This window comes from Ammospiza caudacuta, chromosome 3, assembly GCF_027887145.1.
Source record: "Ammospiza caudacuta isolate bAmmCau1 chromosome 3, bAmmCau1.pri, whole genome shotgun sequence".
NCBI classification, from domain to species: Eukaryota; Metazoa; Chordata; class Aves; order Passeriformes; family Passerellidae; genus Ammospiza; species Ammospiza caudacuta.
The window spans coordinates 72339169-72352695 of NC_080595.1; the positions used below are offsets into that span (position 1 = coordinate 72339169).

Here is a 13527-nt window from a genome sequence, read left to right on the forward strand (position 1 = left end):
CTCTGCTTTCTTAGAAAACTTAAAGAATAAAATGATCTCTCTTATGTGCCACATTAACAAGCTAGCTGTTGCCCTCTGAACAGGCAGTGTAGGACAGTGAACCTTTAAATTTCATTGAAACAAATATTTTAAAACTCCATACTAAAAATGCAACAAAGTAAATATGACATTGAATGCTACATTTCAACAATGTCATCTTCAAACACAAGGAATGCATACAGCACCAAAAATATTTGCCTCAGATGGGATCAAACACCAAAATCCTAAGTAAATCGGGGAAAGTATGCAGCACTTTTAAGAAAATTTCACTCAAAGACAGTATTGACTTTAGTAAAGACTAATGTTTATTTGTGTAGTTTCCTACAAGTTCCTTGAGATTACGAGATGGACTTTACTTATTTCTCAATTTTTTCTTCTTTTTGTAACATCTTTTTTAGAACAATTTTTTTTATTACTAGTAGACATGCATATCATGACTATACTTGCAAGCAGACCACAGCCCCAGATGTGGACCTAGAACTTTGCTCAGGCTTCTACCTAACCATTTCAGTGGCTAGCATAAACAGCTCAGAGATTTGTTCCATCTTCTATGTCACAGTACAGGTGACACTGTAAGTGTGCTACCTTTGGCTCAAAAGAATTGATGAAGCCAGACTTTATTGCCAATGCAAATAATAAGAGATCACATCACTGAAATAAACAAGTTCTCTATTTCCTATTTAGTTTGGACAAATGATACACAAATTACGTGGTTTACATTCACAAAAGTTACTCTGAATGGTGTGCTCTCAACATTGCTATATATACAAAAGCAATAATTTCAGCCAAAGAAAACAGATTATTGAAGTATTTCTAGCCATTGTCCAAATCACTGTTTTAAAATTCACAGTCTCTAAATAATTGCAGTGTGCTAAGACAAAGAAAAAAAACATACTCCCACCCCTGGCTATGCAACTTTTGTGAAAAAGAGTAATAGAGGACTGACAGAATATTTATAACACAGTAGCATTCAGTGTTTGCACTTCTGACATGTCTTAGACCGCCCTTTGATCATTCTTTTAGATCTTTTGCAAGACTTCTAAACACACCACAGGTTTGAGTTTTTTTAAATTTTTCATAAAATAAGGCTCAGTATTTTTCAAAGAAGTTTTCCCTTAGTAATGTTGCCCAGAAGAAAGTAGAACATTCAGTGTTCAACTAATGAGTAACATGAGCTAATAAAGGAATAAGTTAATATTTTATAGCTTACTTGAATAAAAAAACTAGATTTTTTACTTGGTTTTTAAATTTAATTTTGTCTTTTCTACCACAGATTTAACAGTTTGTAGCTCCTATTTACACAAAACAATTACACACATTACAGTTTTCTTTGTTTTGAGCTCTCAGAAACAACACAAGAAATACTCCACATGAAGCCTTCTACTCGTGTTAGATTTACCAGTTTCCTTATATTTGCTGAAGTCATTGTGTCCACCTTTTTAAAACTCTGCAACACCTACCTGCTCCTCTACTGATCTACAAATGTCACTGACAGATGCAGTGCAACATCTGTTCATTTTCTAAATAAAGGGCTGCATGCTACAACACAGGATAAATAAATATATCATCAAATCAGAATACCTATTTGAGATGTTATAAAATTATTTGGAAATTATAGTATAGAGGAACTCTGCCATAAGGTCATAGTGTAGATTACTGAAACATCATGAGTAAGATGTTTTGCAAACAATGGCCTGAAAGAAAGCACTTAAATTTACCTGAGAAAGCATTACTGTAGTATCTTGAGAGTGTTTGCATAATATCTTTGGAATGCTGAGTCCATGGAGCAATCTTTCTGTAGGTTTTTACTCTGTGGACAAGCTGAGAGCCTCCATACTGCAGAGAAAGTGTGTCCCCATGATCTTCATATAATTCTTCAAATAATCTGAAGGAAAAGCAAAAGGTGTAATTTATGAAACTTCTAAACAGAATTTTAAAAGAGAAAATATAATAAAGTCTTTCTGCAAGTGCAATACAATTTCTTTGCCTTTATTCAGATAAATATGTGAAAATTGTATTCAGACATAATAATTACTAAGAAGGTTTAGACTTTGAGATTTTCATTACTTCTTAATATAAAAGAAGAGGTTTACACAGAGTATGCAGTTCTATAGATTCAGGAAGACTAACATGTCCTACTACTTAATGGGGAGAAAATAAACAATATATCTTCACTAAGCAAGACATGTTTAATACACTAAAAGGGACAGAACATATCAATATCTCAAGGCTACATCTTCTGTTAAGTACACCAGGAATGAAGTTAGCATAACCTTCCAAAAATCTCTGCAGTTACAGATGACTCAAAGGTAAAAAATGAATAAACATGACTTGCAAGGAAAATGGAGGCTGTCAGGTAACATTTGCTGGAGCTGGAAAATCTTGATGTAAGCAGAAAGCAAAAAGAATTGGCTAAGAATTGACTTGAACAAGGAGAGCTGGCTAAAAAGTCCTCTGGCATCAAGAAGTTGACACTATCCAAACTGGGACTAGTTCAAATAGCAAAAATTAAACAAGTTTCCTATCAATGACAAAAACAAGACAAAAAGAGGCTATCTTAAGGAGATGGTGCTCAGTCTAAAACATAAGAGACTGGAAAGTACTTCTCAGAAATGGAGACTATGGCTTTGCTTGAGCCAAACAATAACAAGGATGATATTTTGCTAAAAAAGACTGGCAGGTTAGTTAAGAGGCAAAAAACCCCCAAACCAAAACAAAATAAGCTCTGACCCGTCCCTAAAACAGAAAATCAAACCCAATCATTAAACCTGTTGGAATGTGTTTCACATCAGTACAGGAAGACAAAGTAACTCAGGCATCTACATGTAATAACTGCAGAGCAAAAAAGTCCTTGGGGAGTGAAAAGGAAGATAGAAACAAACAACAAAATAATTTATTTTTTAAAAAAGCACCAGAACAAGACAACAAAAGCATTCCCCTAATAAAGTTTCCAACAAAAGGGACAGTATTGCATATGTAACCTAGCAACCATTTGACTCAAGTTCTCCTGGAAAGGAGCTGGATGAAGAACACTTATCTGAGCAGCAAATCCATTTCTGCAAAAACTAAATAGCTTGTCCAAGGTCAAGTACAAAAAGATCAATTAGAAGGAAACACCTGCTAAGTAACTTAAAAAAAAACCAAAAGAAAAACCCCTAAACAACAGACAAAAAAAACCCCCAAAGAAATAATCCCAAGCCCACTTGCCTCCACAGACATTGTTCAGAGAGCACAATATGATGTATGAGCATCTCATTTGTTTCTTTGGGTTTGGTGGGTTGGTTTGGTTTTGTTTGACCAGTAGCCTCAGGAGGCTGCACAGCAACTGCTATTGGCAGCAGGAATTATTTATTCCCAGAGGTTAACGTGCAGCTCCCAGCACCTGGGACATGCTGGATCAGAGGCACAGCCACTAGTGGGTGCTCTCCTTGCCACCAGGCAGAGGTCAGGAGGCAGCCACCTGAAGAGTGAACCAACATGCTGCAGGTGAGGTGGTTTGTGCAGCACATACCAGCTCCAGGCACCAGGCAAGTGCTGGAAACTAATGGGAAAAAAGAGGAGGAGCTGAAGGTATATCTCAGGTGAAGGGGACTGAAGCACAACTACTTGTGGTTTCTGAATACAAGTTAGGTCTCCATGCTCTAAAACTATCAAACCACTAGTTAAAATCAGCAATGAAGCCATAAGTTTCATAATCACAACAACAGCTTAAAAGAATAAAAGCACAGCCCCTAAAGACCCCTACATTAATTTCTGAAGCATGTGTACAACTTAAGCAGCTTAGTTTACCCTTAACCCCAAAGCATTTCAATACAAATGCTGGGTTTTCATAAAGAGTTTGAGGATGCTTGTATAAATATCATTGACACCTGATCTGAAAGAACAATTTTGCTGAAAAACTTTTCTTCAATAAATCAAAAACTACGAAATCTTCCCAAAGAAAAAGTAGGAAATAGCAAGGTAAGATGTACTTATGTACAGTTTGGCCTTCTCCATGAAAGTATGTATTTACTTCAGTTCTCACTCTCAGTCAGCATTTTGCCTCAAGCAATTGAAACAAGTGTAAAAGACTGGGGCAGAGGTTTTCTTAAATTATTTCAAGGGAAAACACATCTCTTTAAGTTTAGGCATATAAAAAGAATGAAGTCAAGCATTTATATCATAAGACTGATTAATATTCTTTTCCAGAAGATCGAACTTTCAGCATGGCAGGATTTTCTCATGATTTCAAATACCAAAGATGTTTTAAACGTGGACAAATAAACATGAAATCATTCCAGCAGACATAACTGTATGCTTCTTCTACATGGACATAATTCTCCATAATCTCTTGACTCAAAATCATGACACACTCTTTTAATCTATCTTACCTTACAGCATCTGTATCAAATTGTAAATTTGGTTTATCAATCAGTCCCAATGAATACAACTGGTAGGCCAAAGCACATTTCCCCACCATAAACTGGGCTGTGTTAGTGCGATCTAAACAGTCCACACAGTTGGTTCGAAGGACTCCAGTCTGGTGAAGCAACCCAAATAAAAGATTTATCTTAACCAACAAATTACTACAGTCATGATTATTACTTTTTTGATACTAGCTAACTCTTATTAAATCTCAAATTATGTCAAATTGTATCTGCTCTGCTGTTTATCTGCCCTCAACAAACATATCCCAGTTATCAGCTAGTACAGGAATGGTCACATGCTCTCTAACTTATAAGAAACACAAAATTATGAGTGGCAAGTCAAATCTTAATATGCCCTGTGTTCAGAGTATGTAACCCTAACATTCAGGTGTAAATTTGATATTGTATGGTTTCAAGTTTAGTCAGTACTTTTCTGACCTTAAAGGAAGACATGTTTCGAGTTTTATTTTCTTTTAGTGCTGGAAACTGTAACAATGTACCGAATATTCAGCACAGGTGCAAATGTCAGTAGCCCATGTTCATGTCTATGAATATGTTATCAGGGGTAAGTATGTGTTTATTCCTCACTGCTTCTGTAGAACATTTTATGACACAGTGCTAAAATGCTGCTGGTTTAACTTTCACAGCACTAATAACACTACAGACTGAACAGTAATGGAAACCAGTTTAAAATATAAGCATTTCTCAGACTAAGTCCAGCAAAGATACAATTCCAACACCACAAGGTTTGGGGGTACCATGCAAGAACTTAAGGCCCTAATTCCCAATTAGATTTCTAGGAATGACAGCCATAATAATATATACTATAAATATCAATTTAAGAGCAGTCTGCGAGTCACCAATCAGGCATTCAAGTGAAATGATTCACTGTTCTTTGAAGTGCTGACCTACATCACTATGAACTAAAGAAGTATATTTTAGTACCTGCAAGCGACCAGTGGAAACAACACAACCTCCCAGTTCATTCCACCTGAAAAAGAAACAAAACAAAATGACTTTCAAATGATTTCATAAAATAACAGATCCTATCAGGTATTGATCTGCTCAGTGACAAATCGTTACTTCTGAATTTTCAGCAACTTCAGAGACTTCATCTGCAGCAGTCTAAGCAAATACAGTTTCTATTAAAAAAAAAAAAAGTTTTATATTTTGTATTTATAAAACCATAAAATCCACTGGTTAACAACAGACTCGGTAACATTTAGATGACAATTATCTTATTAGTAATCCTCAAAAGAAGTCACTTGGTAATTTCTAAATTAGTCAGTCTTAAAATAACAAATAATTTATTAAACATAGAAATTCCAAACAGCTTTCAAAGGAATAGGTGCTATTCATTATGCATCAAATAAATTATAGGTACTTTTCATCTGGACGCAAGATACTGCAGTAGGAATCTGGTCGATTTACAAAAAATCCAGTCTTTTTCACTACACTTTCTGCAATCACATTCAGTCTGTCAAGGACATTGCAAAGTTTGCTGAGGAGAGAGGAAAAAAAAGAGATAGTCAAAATATATTAATACTAAAAAAAGTCTCACTACATATAAGCTTTTTCCATAACAAAAATTATTTAAAAACAGGCCCATATCACAGCTTGATTCATTCAACTGTAATTATGCTTATAGTTCTCTTAGATTCTACAGGACAGAAAGACTGAATATGTCTAAGCAATTTTGCTTCTTTTTGATAAAAACATTATATAAACTAGAAGCAGAAGACATAAAAAACCTAAAACTCCTTTATTTTTACATCATACAGATTTTTTTCTACCAAACTTTCTGTGATTCAAAAATATGAATGAGGCAGAAAAGGATGTATGATCATCCTAAATCACATTTCCTTGTTTTGTTTGGAAGCTCCTGTTTTGTTCAGTAACATTTGCTTCCATATGTGCATTTCAGTTACAAGCACTAGTATAGAAAATACTACTTCTACCTTTTAGTGTATTTGGCCATATCCCAGGGTATATATATAATTGCATGCTCTGGGGGTAAGAACTGGTTGAGATATGTCACAGCAGCAACAAGTTCTTCACTGAGAATCCTTTCATGCTTTCTTTTTTCACGTTCCTTTAGCAAAAAGAAAAGGAATTTAACATCAAAATTTTCATTAACAACTGCATATAACCCATACACGTATGCATATATAATGGAAATCAAAAGTGGAAGCTGTAGCAACAGCAGGCAGGTCTCCATAAATAGTATAATTAAAATAAGAACAGAAAAGATAGAAAAATCTGAACATTCTAGGTTTTTAACAATCATTTGTTATTAGTAGTAAAAGTCACCTGTTTCAACTGTGCATAATCATTGGCTGAAAAATGGTATGCTGTAAGTGTAAAGAAGAAAACACAGAAATAAAAGTGGCTATGTAGATGAAATGGACAACCACAAAAGAGAAGAAAAAACACAGGGTAAAAGGGAAGCATTCCATTCTCTTGCGGAATACAGGAGGACAAAGGGAAATTCTTCTCCATTACTGGCAGGAGATGGCAAACAACAGCTCCCATCTCCCAGTCTTGCAATTATTTTTGAAAATCAGAACTGTGTTGCCATTGCCTGAATATAACATTTATTTTCACAGAACCACAGAATGGTCTGGGCTAGAACAGACCTTAAGATCACCTAGTTCCAATCGTGCTTTGAATAGAACCATACTATTTCAGTAGTTATCAGTGTTAATTTAAATTTAATTATAAATTTATTTGGACTTAGATCTAACGGGTAACAGAAAAAACCTGAAAAGAACAGTGAAAGATTACTGTAAGAAATCTCTAAACATGGGAAATTTCATTTTTGAAGGCTGTAGTGGAAGGAAAGTTATGTACTATATCCTGTAGGATGAGAAAAAAATATTTTATTTTTATAATAATAATAATAATAATTATGAAAAAAATATTTCACTTGTAAGCTAATATTAGTTTTAGAACATAGCCAAAATTATGCAGTGACTCTACAGAAAGAAGCTTAATATTAAAAATCAAACACATACAACTCATTCAAAATATTGTACCTTCACAAGATTCAATATAATAATGGGAGAGCCAAATCTCTGAAGCATTTGGTCAAAGTGAAGAGCAGCAACGTGTGCATAAGGATCTGCTTGGTCCACTGAAACAAGCATAAATTGAAGATGATAATAAATGAGCTGTAGAATTTCCCCTTAATAGTACTCTACACAAAAGATGCATTAATTCTCTGGTAAATACTTTTAAATACTTTCCCCTCTTTTCATGTAAACGCTGTTAAAAAAATATTCCCTTTGTTGAATTGCAGGCAGCTTCTTAAATTTTCATTAAATACTTATACAGAACAATTATTCTGGCGCCATTAATCTCAGCCCAGACATTTTCCACCGTTTTCAACAGGTTTAATATTTTATCCACAATACTAAGATAAATGTAACTAACTTCACACACAAAGTAATACAAAGAAAGCTCACATCTTCAAACAGAAACATTTCCTATTTAATTTCTGAATGTGAAGTCTAAGATGGAGATTTTTTCCATAATTTTTTACTTTGAATTATGGCTTCACAAAGCACAAGTGAACAGACAATTTGCTCATTTTTGCAAATTCGGTTTTCACTTATTCTCTCAGATGTTCCTTTAGGACACAGCACTAACCATAATCTATCACAAAGAATAATTTGTACACACGTGTTATAGGTGGTTTAGGCATCATAGTTGAAATATCTTGAGACCAGTACAGAGGGACAGACCCTCGAACCTGAACATAGGAAGAATAACTCCCCGCAGAAAATGACATAACTGAAGCATCATAAAGTATTTGTTCAGTTTCCACTTCATTAGCAACATCTCCCTAAACCAAACAGAAATACACAAATGATGTAGACATGACATTCAAAGCTGCATGCAGTACAGAGAATTGATCAATACAAACAGAGCACAGTTAAACTGTGAGACACTGAACCACAGTAGTGAGAGCAACACTGAAGGTTAAATTCCCATTTGTCCCTAATGAATATTACCAATTTTTTATTTCTTCCCTCAGTTTGGAAATAACATTATCTCTACGTGTAAAAAACCAAAACAAGTGCCAAAAAAACAAGTGGTAAAAAATCTAAACAATTTAGAACTATTATATTTATTATTTTAGGAACAATTTTATTATGCCAACGAAAAATGCAATGATAGCTGTTATAATATCATCTAATAGCATAATTTACAGCCAAACCCTTAACAACCCTCCAAACTATTTCAGCTCTTCAGTCAGTCAAGTTCAAGCTTTCATACTGGGGAGGGACAGGAGGAAACAACCCCTGAAATCATATTTGATTTACCTCACAGTTTGCTCCTCGTTTCAGAAAACGTGTTCCAGCAAATTTGCTTGATCTTCTGGCTATCAGAGTGACATATACAGGGCGGCCATATATTAACAGTTCTTGAAAGAGAAGTTAAGGTTTACCTGTCACATGCAATGTTTTGTTCACTTACTTTGTTCATGCAAAAATAAGGTCTAACAAAAGTGTATGAAACTGATAGATGTGATTTACTAAAATCACCTTAATAGTGGTATCACTTCCAGACTTATTTTGCAACTGGAAGAGAACATTGCCCTTTCCAACAATCTGTTTTAAGAACTCTGAAAAGCAAATACATTGCAATACATCACCCACTTTTCAGAGCCTACAGAAGAGAAGCAGAATTTCTATTTCATAAAATGACAATGGAGGTGAAATGGATACAAGAGACACCTAGCACTGCAAATGCTGCTTTTGTGAATACTGGGATTAAAACTTGGGAGCTTCATTTCCAGATGAAGTGTATTGGTTACCCTCTAATTATTTGTTTGGAAAAATATACAAATTTGCAACCACTTGAGTAAAATAACTGAAACCCAGAGGCAAACACGCTATTGATGCAGTGATGGCTTTTTTACAGTCTTTTTCCATTTTACTAAAACCAAACAGAATCAGAGCCTAGTGTGACTACCACTGTTTCCTCAGTGTTAGAGAGGCACAAGAAAGAGTTAAGAAGATATTTGCTCACTCCTGCAGCTGCAGGCATAATGTTGGTGGTCAGATCCAGCTTTGATTAAGTAAGACCACAAATGAAATAGTGGTATATAAAAGCAGATCTAGCTGTTTTTCTGAGGAGTAAGCCAATGACCAACAGTCCTACAAACATAAAAAAGCAAAATCAAATTTTGGAGACACCACTAATGTTAACATCATAATTGGTTTTGCTTCCCTAGAAATTTTAAGCTAACATGATAGTGTTGGTGAATAAAAAACAGTGTCTTTGTAATATACTAAATTCTTAACACATAACCTGACATTTCTTTGGACTCTGATATGCATTTGGACTTTTGCTTCTTCTGCTACAATGTACATAGACCCTTTTAACCATTTAAAATAGTATATAGTCAAGAAAAGAGACTTTCACACGTCCTAGTGCTCTTCACATAGCAGGGCTGAAGTTCCATCATCGTGTTCAACAGAAAGACAGTAAATACAAGAATTTCTGCAAATCTCAGTAACTAAAAAACATTTTAGAGAAGATTAGTAGGAGAGCATTTCTATGGCAATGTCATGGTTTAAACACAGCTGAAAACAGATCAGTCAGCAATTCAGCTCTGCTTAGCTTTTCTTCCTTTCCTGAAACATCTGTGAAAAAATACAGCTGAGCCAAAAAATCCTCTCAAGTTCTTCACTACTAAGCCCCACACTTATTAACAGAGACTCACTGAAAATGCAGTCTACCTGTGATAGGATCTCTTACAATAACTATAATTCTTACTTAGAAAGTCATGAAAATAAAAGCTAAACAATAAGTATAAAATTGAATGGTATTTATAGGACAAAGACATAATTCAATGCTCAAACTGGGTTTTTTCAAAATTGATACACCAAAATTCATTACAACAGTAGAAGGATACTTGATTGCCCACAGAATCCATGAATAATATACAGCAGCCAGTCACGATGAACAGCACTTCTGACTGCTTCCAGAAGCTTGGCGTTCCACACGTACTTCTCGTAAGGCTTACTGCAAATCCCAAATACACCTAGGAAGTTGTTGCAGTGAAAATGCATTAGCAATTAAGAAACAAACACACCTGCTTTAAAATCCAGGACACTGGATCTTTGTTTGGATTTTCCCTTGACTGCAACTCAGTGTAGCACTTAATTGCATCCTTGAGGTTTGCCAAACACAGATAATTCCAGGCACATGAAGTTTTATACAGCTTTTATGAGGATTTGCAGTTTTTCTAGAGTTGCCAGTCACTGCTGTGATTGAGTGCCTTCATGCAGAAGTTACTGATATACTTCAGTATTAAAAAGATCTCTATAGAGCAGCATCAAGGGATTTGATAACAAGGGAAATAAAGTTGTGAATTCCAGTTGAATTCCTCCATACAGAAGGACTTTATAAGCTTCTCAATTCTAGGTCACCTCTAATCACCTACAAGGTTCTGCAAGATCACGAACATCAATCCTTTTTCACACAATACAACAGTTTTCCTAATTTGCACTAACACGAAGAAACACAGCTATTGTAGACCTACAAATTACAATTCTGTTTCTGATATATCTGGAATCAAAATCTTCTTCTCTTTCAAATATCAGGATCAAGATGTGACAACTGTCATTGAAAGGTAGTAGAGGGAATTGAATAAATCTGAAACTTCGAAGAAAGAGGACAAGAATTCTATTGCCTATATTGTTTTCCACACTTTTTTCAAATGAAGTTTCTGACCGGACAAATTATATTCTAGCAGTATGAATGCCAACTATAGCAGAAAACTACAGAAGTCAAATGTTCTGCTGTAGGAAAATGGAGTTCTTCTCACAGATTGCAGGTGAAAGTGCAGCTGTTGAACAAACTATTGCCACCTAGACCCAACCTACTGTAAGCCCAGGGAAAACTGATGTAAACAAAATATTTTCATGATGGAGTTTAGACAGTCAGCAGAAGCTGGTCACAAGCACTTAGCCAGAAATTTTTCCTCTTTCTTACTACTAGTGGCATTACTTTGGTGAGAATTTATTTTTAAATGACAAGGTGGCTATTTGTTACACATATTCTATGATTATATAGGTGAGCAGCACACAGTGCTGATGGGGTCAAGGTTAGGGCATCTTAATTTCTGATTGTTTTTACAATGACAATGACATAGAAGAGATAGTGCTTTTGTAAGGAGTCCTGAGGGATCCTCCAGATTAGAGTCTTTGCAGAAGAGGAATTATTGCTCTCTTCATTCCTTATGGTCCTTTCTGATATTGTAGTATTTGATAACCAGTTGCTAGTGTCTTGATATACATGAACATGTTACTAATATCTTTTTCCTGGGGGCATGAGGGTTTCATTCAACAGAATAAAATCCAATATTAAGAATTTCAGGAGAAAATTACTCTGGGTGTGTGTTCATGAAGAAAAAGGGAGAGAAAATAGTTTTTCTCTCTGGCTGTTCATCTTTATACTCTTATGAATACATTAGATCCGAACTGAAGGCTGAACTTTCCAACCAAAATGAGTAATTTTTCTTACATTTCTTGACAGGGGTTACTACAGTAAGAGAATGCTAACTTCATACAGTTCCTCTGTTGTCAGTATTCTCCAATATAAAACCAAAAAATGGTACTTAATCGGTTATTGCTTCCCACTCTCTTTGTAACTCATTCCTGTTGGGAGACTCAGAAGTCAGTTGAGTAATCAATTGCTGGAAAATGTCAGCATGCTCAGTCATCTTCCCCAATTGCAACGTAACTTAAAACAATGACTAGAGACCTCTAGAAATCAGTGTTCACATTGAAATGTATTTGGCACTTCACAAAATCTTTTATTAACTCACAGCTGTTAACACTACTGACCAACAACAGAAGACGTGAATGTTTCTCAAAAGCAAACCTAAGTGGAACATAGGTTAAATGCACTCATGTCCAACAATATCAGTTTAACTAGATAAGATTTCTTACCACTTCCGCCCTGTGTTGAAAGTCCTTCATCTTCAAATATATCAAAACTCTCTTGTCGGGTCTGGGTTGTTTCAGTTTTTAATATCTCAAGTGGCATTCTCAGGACAGTAAGATTATACTGAAGGGAGTGAGATAGATCGTAGCTGTAACTGATAGACATTTAACATTTATTAATAATTGTAGATGCAGAAGAATTTTCTGAAAGCCCTTACTTTCCACCCATACTTATATTTAACACAGTACTATTTTATAGAAAAGACTTCTGAACAAGAAACACAGATCCTCATTCTATAATGGCAAATGATACAAATGATTTCCAAAAGAAGCTTTACAAACACAGAAACTATTTACAGTTTACAAAAACTGAAAAAGTGTTTATAATCTTCTTTTAACTGAAAACTGAACATATATTTGCATGGAAGAAAAACTCAAGTTTTACACTGAAAAAAATCTTTCACGTGCCAACGCATGAACCACACATAAAACTTGGGTAGGTTTTATCTTCACAGATCCAGCTGTGAAAGCCTTCATTTTCCAAGAGGAAGCATCTTCTAGACTGACAAACCTTTTGGTGACTGCAAGAGGGATGTTTTAGGGTTTTTTGTTTTGTTTTTTTTTTTTTTGAAAGTCTTCAAGTCTTCTTCCACTACTGCCAGGTAGGTTTACCACCACATTTCTCCCATTTTTGTGCTGTCCCAAAAATCTCACTTAATAGTAGCTGGGACACAGAAACTTGTCTTAGGTATGGCATTCATGAAACAATAAACAAGAGAAATGCAATGACTAAAAAACCCTATGAAAGACATAACCCACGTAGGGTGTATCTTAAATGAGGATCTATTTCTCTGCCTTTGCTCCTGAGTCAAGGCAAAGCTATATTTATGGAAAATGGGATCAATAAAGAATAAATAACAAGACAAGCAACCTCCCCTGAAACCTAATACTTTTCCAAAGAAAGAACTTCTGCATAATCTGGCAAGGCTGAACAGTCAGTGGAAACAGTAGTTTCAGTGTCTACTTTTTTCCATGCCATTAATAGTTCTATATTTCTTAAGCTAATGGAGACTAAATTCCTAGCCAATTGATTAAAGGAGAAAGCAAGTTCAAAATACACAGAT

The 13527-nt window shown here is 35.0% G+C and overlaps 1 protein-coding gene across 1 annotated transcript in view; it reads right to left on the reverse strand.

Annotated features, from left to right (window-relative positions):
* The window catches only part of FIG4 (FIG4 phosphoinositide 5-phosphatase), a 48947-nt gene that overhangs the window by 20069 nt on the left and 15351 nt on the right, over positions 1-13527 (reverse strand). Inside the window, exons 6-15 of the mRNA XM_058801915.1 lie at positions 12410-12558; positions 10369-10497; positions 8771-8871; positions 8127-8289; positions 7481-7578; positions 6404-6537; positions 5830-5946; positions 5391-5436; positions 4410-4558; positions 1758-1924 (exon numbers count right to left, since the gene is read on the reverse strand). Coding sequence (XP_058657898.1) covers positions 1758-1924; positions 4410-4558; positions 5391-5436; positions 5830-5946; positions 6404-6537; positions 7481-7578; positions 8127-8289; positions 8771-8871; positions 10369-10497; positions 12410-12558 — 1253 coding nt within the window. The remainder of the gene's footprint in view (positions 1-1757; positions 1925-4409; positions 4559-5390; positions 5437-5829; positions 5947-6403; positions 6538-7480; positions 7579-8126; positions 8290-8770; positions 8872-10368; positions 10498-12409; positions 12559-13527) is intronic.